The sequence below is a fragment of the Carcharodon carcharias genome, chromosome 14 (assembly GCF_017639515.1).
Source record: "Carcharodon carcharias isolate sCarCar2 chromosome 14, sCarCar2.pri, whole genome shotgun sequence".
NCBI classification, from domain to species: Eukaryota; Metazoa; Chordata; class Chondrichthyes; order Lamniformes; family Lamnidae; genus Carcharodon; species Carcharodon carcharias.
Genome location: NC_054480.1, coordinates 23,015,292 through 23,039,773, shown reverse-complemented (window position 1 = coordinate 23,039,773; position 24,482 = coordinate 23,015,292). Strand labels below are relative to the sequence as shown.

Here is a 24,482-nt window from a genome sequence, read left to right as displayed (position 1 = left end):
TCTTCAACCATAGGGTGGTTGGAAGAGATTTGAAGGGCCAACCTTACTTACAGCCCATGAGATCTCAGCCTATGAATCTTTGAAACAGTACTCAGATGAAGTGGTTAGTCTTCCAGTTTCTGATGAGTATCTGACTTGAGTTTTGGGACGTAAATCAAATGGTTGTAGAATGAAATTTAACGTAAGAAGTTCAGTTTAGAACCTAAGTAACTATGTTCTTTTTACTTTTAATATCTTTAGTGTAACTGACAAAGAGTGTAGTTATTAGTATTCATATTCTTTGATTTCTTTTGTGGATTAATTGTTTTAGTAAATACCTGGGTTTTCAGATTTCCTAATAAAAAATAATAAAAATGTCTCTACCAAGATCATAACAGTACACTATTAAAAACCCAGCCATATTTAAAGGTCTCCCAGACACTCATTGCAGACCAGGAGCTCCACATTTCTCCTCTAGAGTCCTTGTGGCTGCAGCTCATATTGGAGAAGCTGGCAGATGTGAGCAACCACATTCCGGGACATATAAAGGTGCTTCCAGCATTGCCTTTCACTCATATCTAGATGAGAGCACACCTGAATACACCCATGGTTGGGCCAATGCTCGCTGTTGCAGTGGACCCTGTTCGCCAGCATCTTGACCTTCTAGAGGCCCTGCTGCCTCTCACTGCTGAGACCTTGCTCCTCTAGGCCCTGTGATGGGCCCTTCTTCTCCTCACCTGGTTGAGAGCCATTACCAAGGCGGAGTTGCCTCCAGTGTGCATCATCAGCACTTCAGTGAATATGTGAATGAACTCAAGTGATACATTAAGTGAGCATGTCTTCTAGAGGTTTCCCTCCGTCTCAAAGCCAGCAGACAAGTGCTAAGCCTTCATCTGGCCTCCATCTAGATATGGCAGCCCCCCCTCCCCACCGTCACCCCTTTCAGGTAAAGGACATCCTGGAGGACCAGAAATAGATGTTCCTGCTGTTCAAACATGAATGTGTATGGAGACATTGCTCTTTGACCAGGTGGTAAGAGCCATGTGCAAGAAGCCTCAGGCGGACACTTTTCCACTTGTTTCCACTAACCTCAAAACTCTATAGAAAGATGAGCCCCTGTCAGCCATGACCATTCACCTGGGAGGATGGGGGTTTGGAGTCGTGGGTTGGCTGCCCTCCGCCAGCCATGCTCCTTGAAAGCATCCACTTCTCTACCTCCCTTCAGCCCTGCCTCTGACAGAAGCAGATGGCAAACAGCACAGAATGAACAGCAGCTCTATCACATGGCTCTCCTGCTCTCTTGCCCACATGTCTGTCCTTGGCTTGCTGCATTGTTCCAGTGAAGCCCAACGCAAACTGGAGGAACAACGCCTCATCTTCCGACTAGGGACTTTACAGCCTTCCGGACTGAATATTGAATTCAACAACTTTAGGTCGTGAGCTCCCTCCCCCATCCCCACCCCCTTTCTGTTTCCCCCTTCTTTTTTTTTCCAATAAATTATAAAGACTTTCCTTTTCCCACCTATTTCCATTATTAAAAAAAAAACCCACTACAGCTATACCTTGAGTGCCCTACCATCCATTCTTAATTAGCACATTCGTTTAGATAATATCACCAACTTTAACTTTAACACCTATGTGTTCTATTGTACTATTGTCGTTGACATCTTTTGATGATCTGCTTCTATCACTGCTTGTTTGTCCCTACAACCACACCAACCCCCTCCACCTCTCTGTCTCTCTATCTCTCCGCCCCCCACACACACACCTTAAACCAGCTTATATTTCAGCTCTTTCCTGGACTCGAACTCAAGTTCTGTCGAAGGGTCATGAGGACTCGAAACGTCAACTCTTTTCTTCTCCGCCGATGCTGCCAGACCTGCTGAGTTTTTCCAGGTAATTCTGTTTTTGTTCTGGATTTCCAGCATCCGCAGTTTTTTTGTTTTTAGCTCTATATGGAATCTCGATGTTATGAGACCCATTTGTCTGTTTCCAGACGGGCTTCACTATAGGGAGTAGAACACAAGTGAGCATCTTTGACATCCAATTCCCTCATAATTATTCGGGTGTCTCTCTAGTCAGCCATTTGGGCTGACCTTGAACTTCACCCACCCGAAATGACCCTTCACCCGCTTCGAGGTATCTCACTGACTGACTAATTGCGTGGTCAAGGTCAGTTTAGAAAAATGATGCACATCACCTTTCAAGCTCTCTCCACCACCTTCTACCCTCCCCCTGTCATCCACCAACTTCCCTACCCCACCATAGACCCACATAATATCACCATTCCTTGCCCCTCTGTCACCCTTGAACTTCTTCCCGTTACACTGGGCCTATCACAATCCACTGCCACATGCCTTTCCTCCCCTCAGAGCTGACACTGTTACTGCCCCTATGCCCACCCTGACCCTGCTACTTCCTGTTATCCGAGCCACCTGTCTTGTCCATGTCCCTGACCACCCCTCCTCCTCCCACACAATGAAACCTTCACCTATCAGACTCTCACATGGCTTTACCGCATCCCACTCCCCACTGACTGTGACTGTTCCTTCCTATCACCAGTACCCTGAATTCTCCCCACCATCGACACCACTGACCCTGCACTCTAAGGCACTGCCCCTCTCTTCCCTGAACACTCTCCCCCTCTCCCCTCCCCTACCTCAGGCAATATTTCCACCCCGCCCCGCCTTCCCCGGACATTAACCCACCCACCATTCCCCCAGTAAGCCTGCCTCTCCTGTCCAGCCTTTACTCCATTCTTCCACCCCTGCCCCTCCAGCCTTCGCCTGCCTCGCTGACGGCACTCAACTTATGCCAGGTCCCAAGGGAGGAGAAAACAATATTTAGGACCTTAAAGTCGTGGAAGAAGTGGAGCTCACCAGGTGCATGCCAGTCGGAAAACTGAACGTTCTAATTTCCCGCTGGCGGGGAACGTAATTTGGAAGGCGAACTTGATTCCAGCGAGGTGGCCTTTTAATGAGCATGCATGAGATGCTAATGCATGCAAATGACGTTCCCGACATTGTTCGTCGGGAAGCTCGACCCGCCTTTAAACACGCCTTGAAAGTCGGGAGAACTTCAGCGGAATTCCAGCAGTTTATCCCGCCGTTGTGAAACATTTTTAGCCTCTTGCCAAATTAAGTGCCCCCGCCCACCACTTCTGCCTGCTGGCGGGAGCGGAAAATTGCACCCTGTCATATTTAGCATAATTTGCTGAATATTGTAATTTTATATAAAAGGTCCTAGAGGCAGGGAAATTGTTGGTACCTAAATGATAGGCTACTTACTGCAGTAAATCAGTTGGCCTCCCCATTGTGTTACTAAAGTATCCCATTGTGACAAAGAAATGATGCGCTTTTCTACCCCCTTCTGGATTTTTAAAAAAATTGCTACTTATTCTATGATGATATTCCTCCTTTTAAAACAAAATAAACTCCAAGCTTAAAATAAAATAACGTTGAATATCAATAAATTGAATAGTGAAGATATGAAAAATGTGTCCTCCTTTACAAGATCTATAATTATACCAGGACGTGGAGATTTTGCTGAATTCAAGCAGTCTTGATTGAATGATTTCATCTCTGCATTGCGCTCTGTAACCTCCCGTAATGGATCAATGTGTAAAAATGCAGAATACAAATTAATCTTACAGTCTGATTTGTGAGCTGGTATTAGGAAACAATAAAATCTAATCATGAATAAGAACACATAAGCCCTCGATCCCTTTACCTGGTTATTACTGGAATGGCACTGCTGGGCACTGGTTCCAAGATCTTCTCTCACGGACAAGCATAGCATGATCCCTGCCGCCCGGGGTAAAGGCAGCATCTGCTTCCCTTTGTTTGCATCAATAATACTGTCATCTGACTTGTCAGTGAGCGGAGGTGAGTTATCCCGATCTCAGCTTTTCCCATTCAGCACCTCCTCAGCATCATGCCCTATTTGTCTAGCCCTAGGAGGAAATTCCGGAAGGGGGGAAGGGGGCACTCAGGCAAAAAAAAGCCTTATTTTTGACTGCTCAAACCTCTTCCACTGCAGTAAATGTAAGCAAACTGGAAGATTGGCAAAACAAAAGCAGAGTCAAAACAATTATGTGCAGGATCAAAACAAGCTAATATGTATGAGCGTTTTTATATGACAAAAGGATCTCATTAAGTCGTAACAATGCAGTTAATGTTTTTTTTTAATTCCTATGAATTTCAAGTTGCATTTATATTTTCACGTTAATCCCATGAGACTACATTTTTGGAGAATAGGTGCAAATGTCTATTCGATATTACTTACATCACTGCATTGTGTTTCTAAAGGCCTTTTACACTTTTGATTTCGCCTAGTACTTTATTTTGATTGCTGTATGTTTTTCAATCCTGCTTGTGCCCTTGCATGATGGGCCTCGGTCTTTCAAAATTAAACCCACGGAATTGAAGAGTCAGTGGCATCAGGTTTACAAAATTAACGAAGAGACAGGAAGCAGAATTTTTAAAAAAACTTGCATTGACAAAGCGCCTTTCATGACCTCAGGATATCCCAAGGTACTCTACAATCAATGAAGTATTTTGGAGCTGAAGAAGTCATATCGGACTCAAAACGTTAGCTCTGCTCTCTCTCCACTTTTATTGTCAGACTTCTACTGAGTTTTTCCAGTATTGTTTTAATTTTAGAAATAAACGATATAATTTTAGGGGTGCAGGAAGACACCTGAGAGGGAGAGGTGGTTCACGTACATAATCCTTTGAAGATAGCAGGATAATTCGTAAAGGCTGTTTTAAAAAATGCATATGGGATCCTTGGTCTTACAGGGATAAAGAGCAGGAAGATAAGGGAGTTATGCTAACACTTTATAAATCACAGGTTATTCCTCAGCTAGCATATTCTGCTCAATTCCAGCATCATATTTCAGGGTGTGTAGCCGTCAGATGGTGCAGAGGAGATTTACCATAATTACAGCAGGACTGAGGGACTTGAATTACATGATGAGACTAGAGAGGCTGGGATTGTTGCCCCAAATGCAGAGAAAACTGTGTGGATATTTAAGAGCAGTGTTCTAAATGATGAAGGGTTTTGTGGGTGAGATACTGTTTTCCCTAAGTGGGTCAATAACCAGAGGACACAGGTTGGCAGAACTAGGGGGAGATGAGGGAATTTTGTTTTTAAAATAAAATAGGTTATGATCTGGGACGCACATTGGCTGAAAGAGTGGTGGAAGCAGACTCAATAGTAACATTCAGAAGGGAGCTGATATTTCTTAAAAAGATAAAAGAGGGGCATGAGGAAACAGTGGGGAAATGGATTAAATAGATAGCTTTTCCATTGACACAACATAAACACATTTTTTCCAAAGGATTATGTACTTGAACCACCCGTCCCTCCCAGGTCTCTCCCTGCACTCCTAAAATTATATCGTTTATTTCTAAAATTAAAACAATACTGGAAAAACTCAGTAGAAGTCTGACAACAAAAGTGGAGAGAGAGCAGAACTAACGTTTTGAGTCCGATATGACTTCAGCTTCAAAATACTTCGTGGATTGTAGAGTACATTGGGATATCCTGTGGTCATGAAAGAAATGTGTTTATGTTGGGCCAAATGGCTTCCTTCAGTGCTATAAAATTCTGTATCCAATAAGCTTTCAATTTACACAGCGCATTAATGCTTTTGATCCAATTCTTCATCAAGGGTTTTAATTTTTGCATTTCCTTTATCTTTGCATGAGATTTGTACAATTTATACATCCTGTTTTAAATGGCAATAAACCAGTTAAAACATTGCCCGTTTTCCTAACTACTTAAAGATCCTTTAAACTCTTTTCCAATTCACAGCAATGCTAAAGATCCAAAACAAATTCTGATTCAGGCCCCAATAGGAGACATGAGAAGCAATGTGAGACCCCCTGGAGTAGGTATTTACACTGCTTGGATTTGACACCACATGAAGCGTGATTCCAGTGCAGTGCCAAATACAGTTTCAGACTATTTCAGGGATTCCTTGGACCTCTTGGGCATTTAAAAATAAACCTACAGGTAAATATTTAAACTGTACAGACACACCTACCTAGATTTAATCTTAACGTCAACTGTACTCTTCTCTGCCGATGCTGCCAGACCTGCTGAGTTTTTCCAGGTACTTGTGTTTCTGTTTTTGTTTTCAATCTTTCAAGTACTGGGAGAAGAGTTTTCAGCATATGAATCAGTTTCTCTGACTTACATTTTAACCAAAGAAAAACTAAATCTTATCAGGATTGGAAATTAAGTATTGAGTATATTCCTAAATTGCCTAAAAGCTGGTTCATCAGTTGGCTAAAATAGGGCATTAAAATTTACATAATTCTCATCTAATGAATTAAAAAGATTAAATGGTCATTTATCTCATTGCTGTTTGTGGGGAAATTGACATGCAAAAGATGATTGCCATATTTGCTTACATTACATTGAGTGCACTTCAAAGTAATTCATGTGATGCTGTTTGAGAGGTACATTGAGACAATATAAAAGCAGATACACAATAGAACAAAAATCATTTGCATAGGAACACTAGAATTGCTGGACACAAAAAATCCAAGGTACATCTAGTTCACTTTCTACCATCTTGGTAGTTGCTTTATACAACAATAATGCAGGAATAATGCAGTTGTTCACTAATCAGAGCAATCAATCTCTAACAATTAGCCTACAACAGATCCAGACATGAGGGTTAAGAACACTATGTCCCCCAGCCCCCAAAATGGTGGAAAGCTTTGAAGACTATTGGGCCAAAGTCATCTGTTCCTTTCAATCATGCTTCAATTACTCACTGTATTTTAAAACATTTTCAGAAAGAAATCTATCCATTTTGCACGTGAATAAATCTATATTATTTCCATTGTAACAAAATCTTGGTGATATGCATTTCTGAAGCGAAATAATATACAAAGAACCATAAAGACTTCAACATTTTATATTCAGAACAAAAGATTCTCACAATTTGTTTTTGACTAGTTTCATAATTTACTTTGGATATATATTTCCATAAGTATAATTTTACCACTTTACTGGCACGCAGCCCTTAATCTGGGTGCTCTCCAGGTATCCATCATAAAGTTCCCTGAGATGCAGTAAAAGTTCTTCAACATTTGCACCAGTCAGTGCAGATACTGGGATTATTACACACTGCTTTAATTTTTCTCGAAGCTGAACAAGATTGGTTTTGGACTCTGGAAGGTCTATTTTGTTCCCAATGACACAAAATGGTCTTTCCGATAAGCCCCTATCGTACTGCTCCAGTTCATATTTTAAGTCTTCCAGCTGCTGCCAGGGCTCCAGTGTTGACAGATCGAGCACAAATAGCAAAAAGCGGCAGCGTTCAATGTGTCTCAAGAAGGAAACTCCCAGGCCCTTGTTTCTGTGAGCTCCTCTGATGATTCCAGGGATGTCTGCAACTACAGAAAGAAATGCACCTTTACAATGCACAGTAATACCCTCTTCAAATTAGTTTGCAATGTAAAAACTGCTTATAAACAATTGTGTTCCATTCTGTATTTTTTAAATGCAAGAGCTAATGGCATAGAGGTTGTGAATTTTAAATTTTAAAATCAATAAAACCTTTGTTGGTGGCATTTCTTGTTCAAAGTGCTAAAATGCATATACAAACAGTGAAAGCTACTTTTTCTTTTTAACATGAAGACTTGTAATTTGGAACTCCGGTGCATTGTCCACTTTCTTCACCTCACTATTGACAGCCGTGCCTTCAGCCTCCTCGGCCCTAAATCCCTTTGATGTTCCACTTCTCTACACTGCTTAAAAATCACTTCTTTAACCAAGTGTTTGGTCACCTTGCCTCTTCTAATATCTCCTTCTTTGGCTCAGGGTCAATTTTTTTGTCTGATTATACTCTTGTGAAGCACTTTTTGCTAAGGAATCTTTTGCTAAGACCTGAACAGCCATGGGCAGATCTCCAGAAAAGGAAAAATGGAGGAGGATGGACTGGCCGGCTATTCAATATTGTGGAGCAGCTGGGGAATACAAGGGAGGGTGGCCCGCACTGCAGGCATAAAGGACATCATTCGTACTTTGACCAGGGTAGTTTTGGTGCTGTGGATGGAATGGAAACCTAATTGCAGCATTATTTTTCAAATCAAGATGACAAAATAGCTACCAGCTGCTCATCCCAAATACATCCATGAGACCCAAGAATTCTGGTAATCCTTGAGCCTTTTGGTTTAGCTCCACGCTGTGGAAACAGGCCGAGGCCAAAATCCACCCAGGGATTCCTCAAGCAGTGGAAGAGCAAAGGCCAGGGAGGGAAACTGGTGAACAGAACCATTGAAAAGAGGGTCCTACCTTCAGTTAAAAACTGAAATGATGTTCAAAACTGAACAAAATTCAAACGGGTCGATAATTCTTTGTTGTAACTCCCTTGTGAAGGCTCACGCATGAAGAGTAGCCATTTGGGAAAGTTAGAAAAACTGGTATCCAAGGGGTCTAGCATTCAAGATGGCGGCAGAGCAGATCTGGGTGAAAAATTAATGGAATCCAAAATCCAAAGCCTGGATTGGCAGTACAACTCCCTGAGCATACCAACAACTATCAGACTTACTTGTAAGAAGAGGATAACGTGTACTAAACTTTCAAAGTAACAACACAATTCTAAACCATTATAAATTTCAAATAGAAAATAAGGGATTTATAAATGTACTTGTAACAGCATGGCTTACCTGCAATCTGCTCAAAGTCTCGATAGTGTATAACACCAACATGAGGATTTAACGTAGTGAACGGGTAATCAGCCACTGCCGGCCGGGCATTTGAGATAGCTCGCAGAAGAGAAGATTTTCCAGCATTGGGAAAGCCAACCTTACCACAATAAGAAATAATGTTTAGATTTCTTGTCAAGTAATGTTGGCTCAAAATAAATGTATTTGTCAAATTTCAAAAATAAGATAATAAAAGCCACACACAGATATTAGCTTCCAATGGCTTTAATAACTACTGAGAAAATTAACCCCTCTGCTCCACCACCACCCCCAAAAGTCTTTGCTGAAGTGATATGATGAAAACATAGCAGCCTTGGTTAAAAACTGCTTCACTTCCACTTTCAGGATTCAGGATCAGGAACAAACTTTTCTGATTGTCCATTGGGTAAAGGCACCACTTGAGCTAAAGGTCATAAGGTCTCATGTTGCTGGTTTGCCCGAGTAATACACCCAATCATTCTGAATAAGACCCTAAGAATCTCTACATTACATCCCTTTTATGGGAATTTTCAGCAGGCCAATATTGTAAGAAACTTTTGGCAGAGAGAATACAAACTGGATACACTTGACATGAAGTGCAGAGGGAAATTAATCTGTCTGCCTTTTCTTGCAAACAGTCCCTCATTGGATTGTTAGGCAATACATCCAAGGCTTGCAATATGTTAACATATGCAAGCCTGCCACTGAAGTAGGAAATATTAGTGTTATTCCTAATGGATAATCTAATAAGGTCTGATTTTTTGAAAGAACCAGGAACTTTAAGGTCAGAGTTGACATTTTCTGATTGAAGTAGATGCTAAATGTCAAGGTGGTGTGCAAGTGTCACAAATTTGGGGTCCGCACTGGATATTCTACATTTAAGGTTCTTTTGTTTAGCAGACCTCATATCAACCGATATATTTACTGCCCAAAATATAGTTGAATGATTTTTTTTCCCCAAAAATATACTTTATTCATAAAATATCTAAAAGAACATTACAAAACATTTCAAAACGGCCATCACAGAAAGTGCAATGATATTCAAATTTTCTACATAGATCATGTTGCACTCGGAGGTGTTTCTACATGACATTATTACTCTCCCCAGTTACTCCAAGGTCCCTGATTGTGTGCACCGAATGTGTTGATCTCAGGCATGCTCCCATATTCATTCCTCCTATTTCTGTAAGGCTGACTGCTGGGAACTCTAAAGAGATGAGGGCAAAACAAACCAACAAACAGGTTTATTTTGAATGAAATTTATGAATAGTTAAATTACCATTTGCACAGCAAGTTTCGCCTCTTTCCCCATCAATCCTCTAATTGCAAATTAATAAATTACATGCCAAGCAAATTAATACTTCAGTCTAGGTTTCTGACAGTCTTGCTTTGGCTATAAGGAAAGCAAGATCTTTCTGCCTTACTTTCTGTTCTACTGCCAATTCTCTTTATTCCACAGAAAGAAAGGATGCCAAAATCTCAAGACATTGTTTCCAGGACTGTCACTGACCTCATCTCCTCTGGAGGTCTTCCTTCCACACCTTCTAACCTCGGTCTCCCAGTCCCAGGCAGCCGGCTTCTACCTCCTTCCCAAAATCCACAAACAGGTCTGTCCGGTAGACCCATCGTACCAGCCTGTTCCTGCCCCACGTAACTTATTTCTTCCTATCTTGACTCCATTCTCTCTCTCCTTGTCCAGTCTCTTCCCACCTACATCCGCAATTCCTCTGATGCCCTATGTCATGTCAAAAATTTCTAGTTTCCTGGCCCTAACCACTTCCTCTTCACCATGGAGGACCAATCCCTCTACACCTCCATCCCCCACCAGGATGGTCCAAGGGCTCTCCGCTTCTTCCTTGAACAGAGGCCCAAACAATCCCCATCCACCACCACTCTCCTCTGTCTGGCTGAACTTGTTCTCTCACTGAACAGTTTCTCCTTAAATTGTCTCACTTCCTCCAGATAAAAGGTGTGGTTATAGGAACCTGCATGGGTCCCAGTTATGCCTGTCTCTTTGTGGGATATGTGGAATATTCCTTGTTCCAGTCCTACTCATGTCCTCTCCCACAACTCTTTCTTCGGCACCGATGACTGTTTCAGTGCCGCCTGAAAAAAATCGCCAATTTTGCTTCCAATTTCCACCCCTCTATCACCCTCACGTGGACCTTCTCTGACACTTCCCTGCAATGATTCACTTGCATCTCCTTCAATTTGGGCTACGGCATTCACTGCTCCCAATGCAGTCTCCTCTACACTGGGGAGACCAAAAGCAGACTGGGTGATCGCTTTGCGGAACACATTCAGTCAGTCCGCAAGCATGACCCAGACCTTCCTGTCGCTTGCCATTTCAATGCACCATCTTGCTCTCATGCCCACATGTCTGTCCTTGGCCTGCTGCAATGTTCCAGTGAAGCCCAACGTAAACTGGAAGAATCGCACCTCATCTTCCGATTAGGCATCATATAGCCTTCCCGACCTAATAATGAGCTCAACAACTTTAGACCATGAACTCTCTCCTCTATCTTCACCCCTTTGTTATCCCTTTTTTAAAATTTATTTTTAATTTTTATCCACTTATTTTCATTTTTATTCATTTATTCATTTTGTCCCCTTTTTATCCCTTTTGCCATCCTTTCTCCCCAAACACTGCCCCATCCCCCCCATCCCACCTCCAAATGGGCCATGCTGCTTGTTCCATGTTGTTCTTTCACAGAGTGCTCACCCTTGTTCTGCTATTAACACATTCTGCCTTCTTACCTTTATGCCACTATCAGCACTTCCTTTAGCCCTTACCACTAAAATTAACACTCCTTTTGTCTTTTTGTCCATGACATCTTTGTCAATCTCTCCTTAGCCCCCACCCATCATTGGTCTTCTATCCAGCTTCACCTGCCCCACCCCCTTAAACAGTATGAATTTCATCACATTTCTACTTCGCATTAGCTCTGAAGGGTCATGCAGACTAGATACGTTAAGTATGTCTCTCTCTCTCTCCACAGATGCGGTCAGACCTGCTGAGTTTTTCCAGCATTTTCTGTTTTTATGCCAAAATCTTAATATTGCTGCTCCGCCCTCAGCTGTTAGGTGTTGTAGGATTGGTTGGTTGAAGTGTCAATCAAAACTAAGTGTGACTCACACAGCTGCTCTCCCATTGGTGTTGATGCCATGACAACCACTTCTGACTAGACCACTGCTGTACTATGCTGGCCTTACAGCTGGTGCGTGATCCCTATTATTTCAAACATACACATCAAGAGTATACACAATTCTGTTAACCACTTTCTCTCAACCAATATCAAAAAAAAACAGATTATCTTGTCTTATCTCATTGCTATTTGTGGAAACTTAAATTGCCTGCCATGTTTCTTTATATCAGTAACTGCTCTTGTACTTCACTGGCTGGAATGCAAATTAGGAGGTCGCGAAGGGTGCTATATAAATCGAAGAGCTTTCATTACTTTATTCCACAGTGAGGTATGCTATGACCCAAGTCATTGTAAGTTACTCATCTCTGGGCTGATCTCACAATGGTTTTCATTTTGAATTTGCCTATCTAGGATGTGCTTAGCACTGAAATGAAAATGATTAATAATAGAGGACTTATTTTTTTAAGGAATGACAAGTTTCACTTCATCAACCCTTACACCCGCAGCTCAACACAGGAGAAAATCCGAAGAGGGGAGGCATGAGGAGGGGAAAAATAAGCTGCAGACTGCTCTTGTTCACTTCCTAGCAGTCTGCCAAGGCCTCGGGGCAGGACTTCATCTTGTTCTCTCGACTAAGGAAGTTGATGCTGAAGGAAAACTTGAAAGAGGCCATTTTTTAAAAAAAATTCCATTTATCTGCAATTCAAATGACATTCTCGTCACCTTAGCACCTCTTAAAATGCATCAGTGTTGAAGTTATTCAAGTCATCAATATCAAGTAAAAGTGCATCGATTCATAGGCAAATAATGTAGAATGCAATTCGTAGTTCTTCTCAGGCATTAAAAGGAACATAAAAACAAAAAACTGCGGATGCTGGAAATCCAAAACGAAAACAGAATTACCTGGAAAAACTCAGCAGGTCTGGCAGCATCGGCGGAGAAGAAAAGAGTTGACGTTTCGAGTCCGCATGACCCTTCAACAGAACTGAGTGAATATTAGGAGAGGGGTGAAATATAAGCTGGTTTAAGGTGTGTGTGTGTGTGCGTGGGGGGGAGAAGTGGAGGGGGATGGTGTGGTTGTAGGGACAAGCAAGCAGTGATAGGAGCAGATGATCAAAAGATGTCACAGACAAAAGAACACAGAGGTGTTGAAGTTGGTGATATTATCTAAACTAATGTGCTAATTAAGAATGGATGGTAGGGCACTCAAGGTATAGCTCTAGTGGGGGTAGGGGGCATAAAAGATTTAAAAATAATGGAAATAGGTAGGAAAAGAAAAATCTATATAAATTATTGGAAAAAACAAAAGGGGGAAAGAAACAGAAAGGGGGTGGGGATGGAGGAGGGAGGTCAAGATCTAAAGTTGTTGAATTCAATATTCAGTCCAGAAGGCTGTAAAGTGCCTAGTCGGAAGATGAGGTGCTGTTCCTCCAGTTTGCGTTGGGCTTCACTGGAACAATGCAGCAAGTCAAGGACAGACATGTGGGCAAGAGAGCAGGGTGGAGTGTTAAAATGGCAAGCGACAGGGAGGTTTGGATCATTCTTGTGGACAGACCGCAGGTGTTCTGCAAAGCAGTCGCCCAGTTTACGTTTGGTCTCTCCAATGTAGAGGAGACCGCATTGGGAGCAACGAATGCAGTAGACTAAGTTGGGGGAAATGCAAGTGAAATGCTGCTTCACTTGAAAGGAGTGTTTGGGCCCTTGGACGGTGAGGAGAGAGGAAGTGAAGGGGCAGGTGTTGCATCTTTTGCGTGGGCATGGGGAGGTGCCATAGGTGGGGGTTGAGGAGTAGGGAGTGATGGAGGAGTGGACCAGGGTGTCACATGTTCAATAACAAAGCAGGGTGGAAATAGTTTTATTTTAAATTTTGTCATAAAGTGGTGAATAATTTGAATGAGAAGTCAGACACATGTGTCAAGTATCCATACTTTAGATACAAAACAGTTGCAGAAAGTGTAGCTTTACACAGCTGACAGAGGTATTTTGAGTCAATGCACTGCATTACATTGTTGAAAATTGGCAAAGAAAAATAACTTTCATCTTTACATACCATACCAGCATGAGCCATGGTCCTGAGCTCCAGCTGCAAGACCCGCTGCTGACCCTGCTCTCCTGGGGTCGCGGTTGTTGGTGCCCGATTCTCATTGGACAGAAAGAACCGATTGCCCTTGCCACCAAGCCCCCCATATGCTGCGATATATTCCTCTCCGTGAGATGAGAGATCAGCAACTATCCTCCCATCTTCTTTGACCACAGTACCAAGCGGCACCTAACAGAATAATGACGATTTAATTTAGTCAACAGAACCACAAAACTACAAGACTTTGAAAAATTTTGGCTACCCACCATTATGTAAGTGTGAGCTGCATTTCTTCCGTAACAATTTTTACTTCTTCCAGAAACTCCATCATTGCCACGATAAAGGGACACGATGGCTGACAGTGATTTTACTTGTCGAACAACTAAAAAAATCAATATTATTTGAAATTAAAAAAGAGAAATTACCAAACCAGAAAAAAAAACAATCACCTGGGGGGCTGAGATTTAATTCTTTATCATTTCAGGACAACACTTAGCTTTTACTTTAGTTTACAGCTATCACAGTTATTTTCACCATCACCATCAATAACATTTCACAGCAGTGAGAATAAAACCCTACGGTGAGATGCACACCTCAAAGACATGTATCATGCTGCCTTTTGATCTACATGACTAAAGCAACACTAATAGGACGACAGACTGTGAAGTTTTGTTGCTGTGACAACCATTATTATTCCACAAATGAAACAAACTAACACCACTTCTTTCCATCACCATTTTATGCTGGAAAAACTGCCATGATTTTTCTTTTTGAATTGACCAAAAACAGCTTGTGATAACATTTAAAAAAACAAGTTCACTATTATCACAGTGTGCTGAAATCTTCTACCAATGGAATCATTATAACTTATTTTCTATGATTTCTAAGTTTTGGTCCTGAACGTTTACATATGCAAATAGGATTTTTTTTCCATATAACTAAACAGATTTTTGACCAATCTACACTCACCTGCATTTATAATATGGCTGACCTTCATTAAACCAAAGTTCTATCTGCCCTCTTGGGCCAGCATTACTTGGCAGGAAAACTAATCATTTTTTCCCAATGTGGTAAAGGTGGACATAAAGATTCATGCAATGCAAGGAAGAACAAAGGTGTTCTCCCAGTATCCTGGCCAATATTTATTCTTCACCAACATCAAATAAAACTGATCATAGGTTGTCATTCAAAAATCTCAAGCCTTGAAGAACACAATTTATGCCATTATCTATGTCTACAGCTTCTTTTATCGTCTCAGTTAGTGCATGTTGTCAATTTGGTCTCTCCCATAGTTTACTACAACAGGAGATTATTATGGCTCATGATGAGCATATCTGACTTAGTGTGGTCATTAATTTCATTACTGTTTCTGGAACCTTGTGTATAAATTGGTTGCTACATTTCTTTACACTATAACAATGCCTACTCTGCAAAATACTTCATTAGCTGTGAAGTGCTTTGGAACTTTCAAAGATCATAAAAGGCATTATAAAAGTTCATGTTCTTTATTTTCTTTGGAACATGAACTAAATCTTTCATATATAGCATAAATGTTTTCCATCATACAAATGCTTCCTTTTTTTATACTTAAAGTAGACTGCAGTTTTTGTACAAAATTGCTATGATGTGCGTGACATATAATGATCATTTAGGCATAATGGTTATTTTGTCAATATAATTATGATAAACAACTCAAAACAGATAACTCAAAATGAACAGCAAGCTGCACTAATCATAAGACAGCTTTTTAAAATCTTATTTCTTTACAATCAGTTTTTAATTTTTTTTTTAAATTACAAAAATACACAAAAGCATCGACAAGCTAGTTAAAACACTATTGCCCTGTGGAACTATAAAGAATCAACAGTTTCTTAAAAGACACCAATTTTCAGGAGTTTTCTAACAGCTGGGGTTTTATCCAGTGAACACCTGAGCCATACCAACAGATCCAATCCTGGACTGTGTAGAATTAGCAAATTTATGTCACAGCAACAGCATAGGCAGTTCAATTAACCTCAGCACCCAGGAGACGGGGGTGGGGGGGTATGGGCACAAATCAACCAAGATGCTCTTTATTACTATCCAGTAACCTTTGCAAGAAGCTGTGTACACATTAGGATCAGGCATGGTTACAATGCACTCCAGGGTCAAACAGCCTGCAAACACTCTCAATCATGGCTCATTAATGAATAATGGGTGCTCCTGGATGGCTACCAACACCCACAGATCTATACTCTACCTTTTAAAATAACATGTCCTCCATCCCCTCCATTTCCACCATCAGGTCCTCCGAATTCTTTGCGGGGCTCACTGTGGAAAGTGCATGTTCCATCACCGCCTCTCCCGCCAAACACACTGACTTTACGTTGATCCACAAAGTACCGGGTCTAAATGATAAGAAGTTTTATGACTACAAATAATTTTACAAACCCAATTTTTTTTTAAAAAAACTCCCTCCTTAAAGGGCAAAAAATAACTCTCTAACCATATAGATAAAGTCCTTCATCAAAAGATGATAAAACTTGACTTCCTTTTTATGACCGAATCACAGAATCTTTATGGTGCAGAGGGAGGCTCTTCGGCCCCACTGAGTCTGCAGTGGCTCTCTAAAAGAGCATTCGACCCAATCCCACACCTCTGCCTTAACCCCGTAACCTTGCACATTCTTTCTTTTCAGACAGCAATCAAATTCCTTTTTGAATATTTCAATTGAACCTGCCTCCACCACCCTTTCAGGAAGTTCATTCCAGACTCCAACCACCCTCTGGGTGCAAAAAGTTTCCCTCACATAACTTCTACTTCTTTTGCCTTTTATTTTGAATCTGTGCCCTCTAGTTCTTGATGTGCTCAAGTGGGAACAGTTTTGCACTGTTTAGCCTGTCCATACTCCTCAGGATCTTGAATATCTCTATCAATTCTCCTCTCAACCTTCTTCTCTCCAAGGAAAAGAGAACAAACCTCTCCAATCTATCCTCATAGCTACAGTTGCTTATCCCTGGAATCATTCTTGTGAATCTCCTCTGCACTCTCTCCAATGCTTTCACATCCTTCCTCAAATATGGCACCCAGGATTGGACACAGTACTCCATTTGAGGCCTAACTAGTGTCTTATACAAGTTTAACATGACGTCCTTACTCTTGTAATCAATGCCCCTATTAATAAAACCTAGGATACCATATGCCTTATTAACTGCTCTCTCAACATGCCCTGCTACCTTCAATGACTTATGTACATACACAAAACAAAGCACAGGAGCTGACCAAGAAGCTGGACAAAGATTGGAAAGAAGATCATTCCCTGCTGGGTCACAAAACCCCCAAAGTTGAGCACAAGGAAGAGAAACCCAAGGCTTGGGGTTATGATATTATTGGTCCCTTTGTTCCTACCCCCCCGCCCAACTTTAGAATTTCTCCCTTTATTTTATACTGTCTCGCTCCAATCTTCCTGCCAAAATGAATCACCTCACACTTCTCTGCATTGAACTTCATCCGCCACTTGTCTGCCCAACCCACCAACATGTCTATGTGGTTTTAAAGTTCAAGACTATCCTTATCAGTTGACAATGCTTCCAATCTTCTGTATTTACATTTACTGGATTGCAGGCACTCACTTTTGTCAGTAATTTGTGTAAGTGGTCATAGATACCTTAAACAATGCCCAGGAATGGTGAAACTATGAGCACTCACCATTATTAAGAGGTAAATTGGACAGCAATTTCCGGCATCTGCAAAAGCACAGTTAAACACTGAAATCAGAAAACTGATGTCCAAGTTGCCTGCCTTCCTGAAGCTGAGTTACACTAGTACCTCTCCAAGAGACTTGGCATTCAGCTACATGGAAGGGCATGAAGTTGCAGGACTTACCCATTAGAGTTCTAAACATGTCAGAAAAAAGTTAGGGCTTTTCCATTCAAATTTAACAGCATGATAAATCTTTCTCACTACCAAACAACCTCTTTGGCACAAAGTTAACTTCTACAAGTGCAGAGTCTCATTCCTTTAGTTTTTTTATATTTGCTGGAGATTTGTTTTAATTTGATATTTAAAAAATCTCTCATTCCTCATTCTTAATCCCATATTTGTCCCTATCCTTACTTTGCTTTCTGTGCATGATTTGTCATTAAATATTCTAGCTTAAGTTTCTGGTTTAGACTCTGAGTGTCTCAGTAAGGATTCTCCAAATTGATTGCTTAATGAGACACAGACCCCAGGTCTCCTGTGGAGGATACCACGTTGTTTGACTCTCTAATAACCACAAGTTCCAATGCAAAAGTCCACTTGGAGTCTGTGAACAAGTAAAATCATAATAAATGGCTACCGCCATTTGTTGACTGCTGACCACAAAAGTTAGGCCATTATAAGGCTAATTTAATTCATTTTCCCATCATCTAAATGCATATTTGTTAAAATCTTTAAATGGCATGTTAAATTTAAGAATGAAGGTTGATTCATATTACCAGTTTCTTTTCAGAAAGCCCTTTCTTCTTCTGGAGGCCTCGAGCCTTAGCGTATTTCAAACAACTTATGGTGAAACTTCGTAATGAAGTGTTGTTGGCGTGAGAGTATGCCAAAAGATTACATGCCACATGTTGGCATAACCAAACACTTTCTACAGAAGTCTGCGGTGGAATGCACTTTCCCAGTGACAAGATCCGGCTTATGAACATGGTAGGCTGACAAAGAGTAATTTTTAAAAATCAATATCAACTTGTATTTATGTAGCACTTTTAACATAGCAAAACATCACAAAGTACTTCACAGGAATACCATCAAACAAAATTTGACATCAAGGCAGATAAAAAGATATTAGAACAAATAACTAAAAGCCTGATCAAAGAGCTAGGTTTTAAGGAGCCTCTGAAAGCAGAGAGGTAGAGGGGTAAGGAGAGGGAATTCTAGAGCTTTGGACCTAGGCCGAAGGCACAGCCGCATACAATGGAGTGAATAAAAGTAGGAATATGCAAGAGGCCAGAATTAAGGAACGCAGAGTTTTGAGAGAGTTGCAGGGCTGGAGGCGACAGAGACAGGGGAGGCGAGGCGAGGCCATGGAGGGATTTAGATATATCGATAATTTAACAGATATGATACAGTATTTTAGGAATTGTCACTGTAAAAGTTCCAGACATCAAACTGCTCACTGCTTAAGGGCATCTCTAGCAGAGACATGATTTCAGGGGATTATCAATGGTCTTCTCGTCTCATTCCAGTTCTGCAATCCTGATGTCAAAAAAGGTGCTAAAAACCTAGCAAGGGGTGAGCTTGATAGGCTCAACAGCCATTCGCCAATTCTACCTTTTTATGTATCAAACATTTTCAACAATACACTTCCCAGATTAAGGCTCTAGGTTTTCGAATATTTCCAACAAATTCAACAAACCGCAGTGACAGATGATATCACTTGGTCATTCTCACATTTACTGACTGCTACAAAGACCTGGCACTCACAAGAAAACTTTAAAGCTCAATACTGGGAAACAAGTCTTTTCCTGCCCAATTTCAATTTCTTCCAGTTACAAGCAGCCACTGAGAGTTGGGTTAAATGCCTGAAGAGGTTCGAGACGTTATTTCAATACAGGTCTTCCCTCTTTCCATGTGGTTATAGTTTTAAAAAAACAGGTGCTCGTTCTCCCCAACGGGGTAAAAAAAAAGTTCCCTTTATCAAATAAACTTTTAATAATTAAAAGCATATTCCAGAATGGCTTTGAAGTTTCTTCATGCTTGGACAACAACACTGACTGCAACAGCTACATTGGTCGCCCGGTAATCTCGCCCCTTTTTCGGCTCACTCCCCCACAAGGGCAATGCCGAGGCCCACAGCCGGGCGGGGTTATAACGCGAGTCCGGGGATTCGTCCGCGGCCTGTCGTTCTCAAGCGGATATTAGCAACAACATCAGAGCTGAAGGAAGAGGGAAAGCGGCAATGCCCAGCAGGGGGAAGGGAACGGCTCCCAAACCCGAACCCTGGACAAAACCCGCACCTCCGAATACTCACCCACAGCAACGGAAGAAGACGGTGAGGGCGGGGCAGCTGCTGCCCACACCCACAACAAATGAGGGGGCGTGGCATCTACTGGCCGAGCCCAGAACCAGTGGGAGGCGGGGTCTGCAGGCCACACACAGAACCACTGGGGGGGCGGGGTCTGCTGGCCACACCCACAACCACTGGGGGGGGGGGGGGGGGGGGGTGGCAGTCTGCTGGTCACATGCACAACCACTGGGGGGTCTGCTGGCCACACCCACTACCAATGTGGGGGTGGGGTGGGGGAAAGGCGGTTGGCCATACCTACAAACACTGAGGGGGCGGGTGTTTGCTGGCCGTGCCCATGCCCGTGGCCATCAAGGAGTGGGGTCTGTACTGACCACACCCTTATTAAACATTGAGATAAGAACAAAAAAACTGCGGATGCTGGAAATCCAAAACAAAAACAGAATTACCTGGAAAAACTCAGCAGGTCTGGCAGCATCGGCGGAGAAGAAAAGAGTTGACGTTTCGAGTCCTCATGACCCTTCGACACTCTCGCAAGTTCTGTCGAAGGGTCATGAGGACTCGAAACGTCAACTCTTTTCTTCTCCGCCGATGCTGCCAGACCTGCTGAGTTTTTCCAGGTAATTCTGTTTTTGTCTTATTAAACATTGTTGGGTAGGGTAGTTGCTGGCCACACCCAGGTACAGCTCAACCAGGTACAACCACAGCCAGCCTCATGCATTCAACTACTGTGAAGAGCAGAGTACCCCCTCAGGCTGATTGTTTGACATGTTATGAATATTGTAAAAATTAACTGTATTTGTATACGTAGGAATAACATGCAGCATTGGAAGAAACTAATTGTTTTTTGCACATTATGTAACATTATGTAATATGTTTTTGTAAATTTTATTAATAAAGTATAATTTTGGAAAAAAGTTACACAGCTCAAATCAAACAGCTTTGTCCACACATCCCAACATTCAAACTGGAGACCAGAATATTCGGAGTTAAAACCAGGTAGAATTGTATACAACTAAACTGGAAACAGATCCCAAACACCTAAATACTTATCTGTGGAACAGAGTATTTACATAGCTCAAACTATAGCATATTGTACCCCATCCCAACACCTAAACTGAAGACTAGAGCATTCACAGCTCAAAACAGTGAACATTGCATACGTTGCCAAAACATAAACTGGGGATCAGAGTCTTTACGCAGCTACAATCAGTGTATACACATCCCAAGACCTATACTGAGCACTGATGACACCACTATCAACTGAAACATTGCCCTGTTTTTACACTTTGAGATATGGAATGATCCCATGTTCTCTACTTCTAATTCAGATGGCCAGATTTCAGGTTTCCTTTCTTTCACAATATGGGCATTCCAAATCTTTTATGTTAACCATGATTGACACATTTAATCAATCAAGTAAAAAGGTAAGAATTGCACCCTTCCCTCCCCACCATCTCAAAGTGACACCATTAATCAACTATAACAAAAGCCAAATGTTTAAAGAAAATTTACCAAATCAAATTAAAATTATATTCAGTAGGGTGATGAAACACTCCAGTCCCAATGGTGTATTGATGTTCTAGCTCTTCACAAGAGGAAAAGGACAAGGATTTATTGCAAATTTGCCCATTACAAGCCATTTTAATTTCAATGAAACAGAAGTTTACAATGGATTTCACAAAATGCTTAGGTCAAAAATTTACAAATGAAATTAAAATACAGGAGTCGAATTGAATAAAGCATGAATAAGATCATGCATAAAAAACAAAAGCACTGCCATAAATGTGAGTTCCAGAACAACTGGTTCTCGCTGGAGTGATGTATCTCATGGCACGACCAGTTAGACTTATCTCCATTCCTGTCAGCCTGGAAACTTTTGTGTGACCTGGTAACAGCATGACAAGGACAATGGGGCATCTGGGACCTTGGTGAACGACGGGACCAACAGTGTATCACTTAACCAATGAAGGTTAAGCATAGAAAAGGAAATGGGGGAACAACAGAGGAGGGGTGAATTAGATTCAAATCAGGTACAAGAAGAGAAATACAGAAAGAGAAATAATTATTGTGTTATGAGGGGAAAAAAGACAGAAAGGTAACATAGATCTTTTTTTAAATTCACATTTCTAAATCTTCAAGATCACTTTACTACCTGAAGTAGTAAACAATTTAAATTGTTCAGTTCCTGAACCAGAGATGTCGATAGGTGCTGGAATAACAATTATTACGTTGCTGAAGATACTTACCCTCAATTACTTAACTAATAGGTACAAATCCAGTAAATTCTTAAAAATAAGAGAGAGGGTAAGGGTGAGATACCGTTTGGTGTGCGGCAAATGGTGGAGTGGCATAGGTGTACCTACAGCAAATGGACTCCACAGTTCAAGAAGGCAGCTCGCTACCACCTTTTCGAGGGCAATGAAGAATAAGCAACAAATGTTGGTCTTGCGATGCTCATCCCATGAAGGAATAAAAAAACGACTGCAACTTCTGGAGCTTCTCCCCTCACGGTGTATCTCTTAATCCCTGAATATGTTGGCCACTTTGCATATTAATAAAGTGTGTGTTGTTACCACATATTTATTTTACCAATCACTCAAGCTGGCAGTCATTTTTTGTGGCATTTGGCACACAGCCTATAGTCTATGAATTTCCAAAAGCTCATCCAAAAACTAGATCGTGCAGTTCAAAAATAGGTTAATGATAACCCTCACCCAACTAAATATACAAGTATAGATTTTCTAAATAATTTTATTGCAAACTCAAATCTACAATACTACAAACAAATGTTTTTGGCATGATCAAGGTGTGAAAGGTGAACATAAATGACAATATTTCATACATAGACATTTTACAGCTATTTTATACTGTTAAGGTATAGTAGTTGTCTTTATCATGGTAGTAATAATCTCTTTATGGAAGGCAGTTTGCACACATGCTATCTTAATATACAGGCCTCATCTATGCCAAGCTACAATTGTAAGAACAACTTTATACAGCAGTCCTTATTTAGCCAACATGTCTTTTTTGTTCACTTTGATAATCAAGGCTAATCAAGTACTTGATTATAACCCAAAGCAAGGAATTCGAACTTTGTATGGGTCATAGGCGAGGCCATATATGGAATATGGTGTGCAGTACAGAGTGCCATATCATTAAAATAAAGAAAGAGTTCAAAGAGGAACAACATGATTGATTTTAGGGCTTAAGAATGTAAATTGTGAACAATGAGTTACAGAGCTGAACTTTTATTGGATAGAAGAATACAGTAGCCTTAGACTCTACTTGGAATCAGTTAGGATCAACTCACTGTGGCAGAAGATTACATACAATAACATTTTCAAGGTAGACAACAAACTGAAGTTTTGTTTTCAAATGCTTTCTGTCAGGATGTGAGTGATAACAGATCTGTTGTGCAATGACAGATGAATAACCACCAAAGGTATAGTGCAACATTATATTCAGCAAAGCAAGGAGAGCATTTGATTGCTCGGGGCATAATTTTTCCTCCCCACACCATAAAGTGTTGATTTTTTTCATATTTTGGAGATTGAACAAATATCCACTGTTTAGAATGCTTGATCACCCTAATTGTGCTTTTATTTGATCTCTGGATATGCGTAACATTGGCAAAGCAATTTTAATGCCTATCCCTAGTTGCCCTGAGGTTATGTGGGTCAATCATACAGAATTGGAGCAGGTAGGGGTAGCAGCTCCCCTTTGATGAAGGACAGGAATGGAACAGTCAGATTTTTAAAATGAATAACATGAATAATAATATAAAACAAAAAAAAAGAGAACAGCAGCTTTCGTGGATATTTTATCCTGGTACCAGCCAACAATTTGCTTGATTGATCAAATTCAATTTCAGAACTTGTCATGTTGTAATTTGAACTCATGATTGGTAGTCCAGAACCATAAAATTACTCTACAGCACATAATGGACTTCACATATCAAGGAATTCTAGAACCTATCAGTCCCCAATTTTCCAGAATCTGTGTCATTACAGGGCTCCTGATCAAAATTCTGAACTTTTACCACTGCAGCCTGGAATATCTAGTACTACCACACATTAAGCAGTTATGCTTGAATCAAAACAAGCATTCAGACCATCAATAAAACTGCTATTAAAAGTAATGATAATCCACACAAATTCCATGCCACTTGCAGGGTTTATCAAGCTACACCTCCTTATAGAAATCTAGCAGATTATCACTTCATAATTTTGTTACAAAATCGCGCCAGTTGTCTTGTTTTGCAAAGAAGACTGATCAAGTAATCAAACAATCCTATTCGATGGATATTTGCATGCGAACAGCACATTAAAAATATAATCAACGCAGCGATTTATTAGATTCCTTTTAAAATTAAAATGTAACAACTTTAAATAGCAACATAAAATTTCTAGTACAGGCAAGACAATTCAACTCACTTGTACCTACAACAACTTCAATGTCTTTTGGTCACTAAATTCAAACAGCAATTGCCTCAATTTATAGAGGTGCACAAACAACTACTCAACGTTTAGTGTTTTTAGATAATGATAAGAAGATAAAGACTTAACATATAACATTACAAGTTT

General features: G+C 40.9%; 1 protein-coding gene across 3 annotated transcripts; it reads right to left on the bottom strand.

Annotated features, from left to right (window-relative positions):
- Positions 1-6,546: 6,546 nt before the first annotated feature.
- On the bottom strand, positions 6,547-19,951 carry mtg2 (mitochondrial ribosome-associated GTPase 2). 3 transcript variants are annotated; one of them, XM_041203702.1, is made up of 7 exons: positions 19,903-19,951; positions 18,368-18,583; positions 16,150-16,297; positions 14,177-14,292; positions 13,881-14,099; positions 8,667-8,805; positions 6,547-7,391 (listed from the first exon to the last, which is right to left on the bottom strand). In XM_041203702.1, exons 2-7 carry the CDS (start codon positions 18,575-18,577, stop codon positions 6,994-6,996), a joined length of 1,230 nt encoding a protein of 409 aa, XP_041059636.1. In that variant the 5' UTR covers positions 18,578-18,583; positions 19,903-19,951; the 3' UTR covers positions 6,547-6,993. The 3 variants fall into 3 exon arrangements, with proteins under 3 accessions (XP_041059636.1, XP_041059635.1, XP_041059637.1); XM_041203701.1 differs by lacking the exon at positions 19,903-19,951 and adding an exon at positions 19,356-19,858; XM_041203703.1 differs by lacking the exon at positions 19,903-19,951 and adding an exon at positions 17,598-17,635 and having other exon boundaries at positions 18,368-18,499.
- Positions 19,952-24,482: the final 4,531 nt, after the last annotated feature.

Bases quoted from the DNA above. Each gene is read 5' to 3' on its own strand.
- mtg2 (XM_041203702.1), bottom strand. From the start codon at position 18,577: ATGTTCATAAGCCGGATCTTGTCACTGGGAAAGTGCATTCCACCGCAG. The intron at 16,298-18,367 runs GTAATATGAATC...CTTATCATTTAG, and splicing joins GGCTTTCTGAAAAGAAACTG to ACCCGGTACTTTGTGGATCA. The intron at 7,392-8,666 runs GTAAGCCATGCT...TTCTTTCTGTAG, and splicing joins AGACTTTGAGCAGATTGCAG to TTGCAGACATCCCTGGAATC.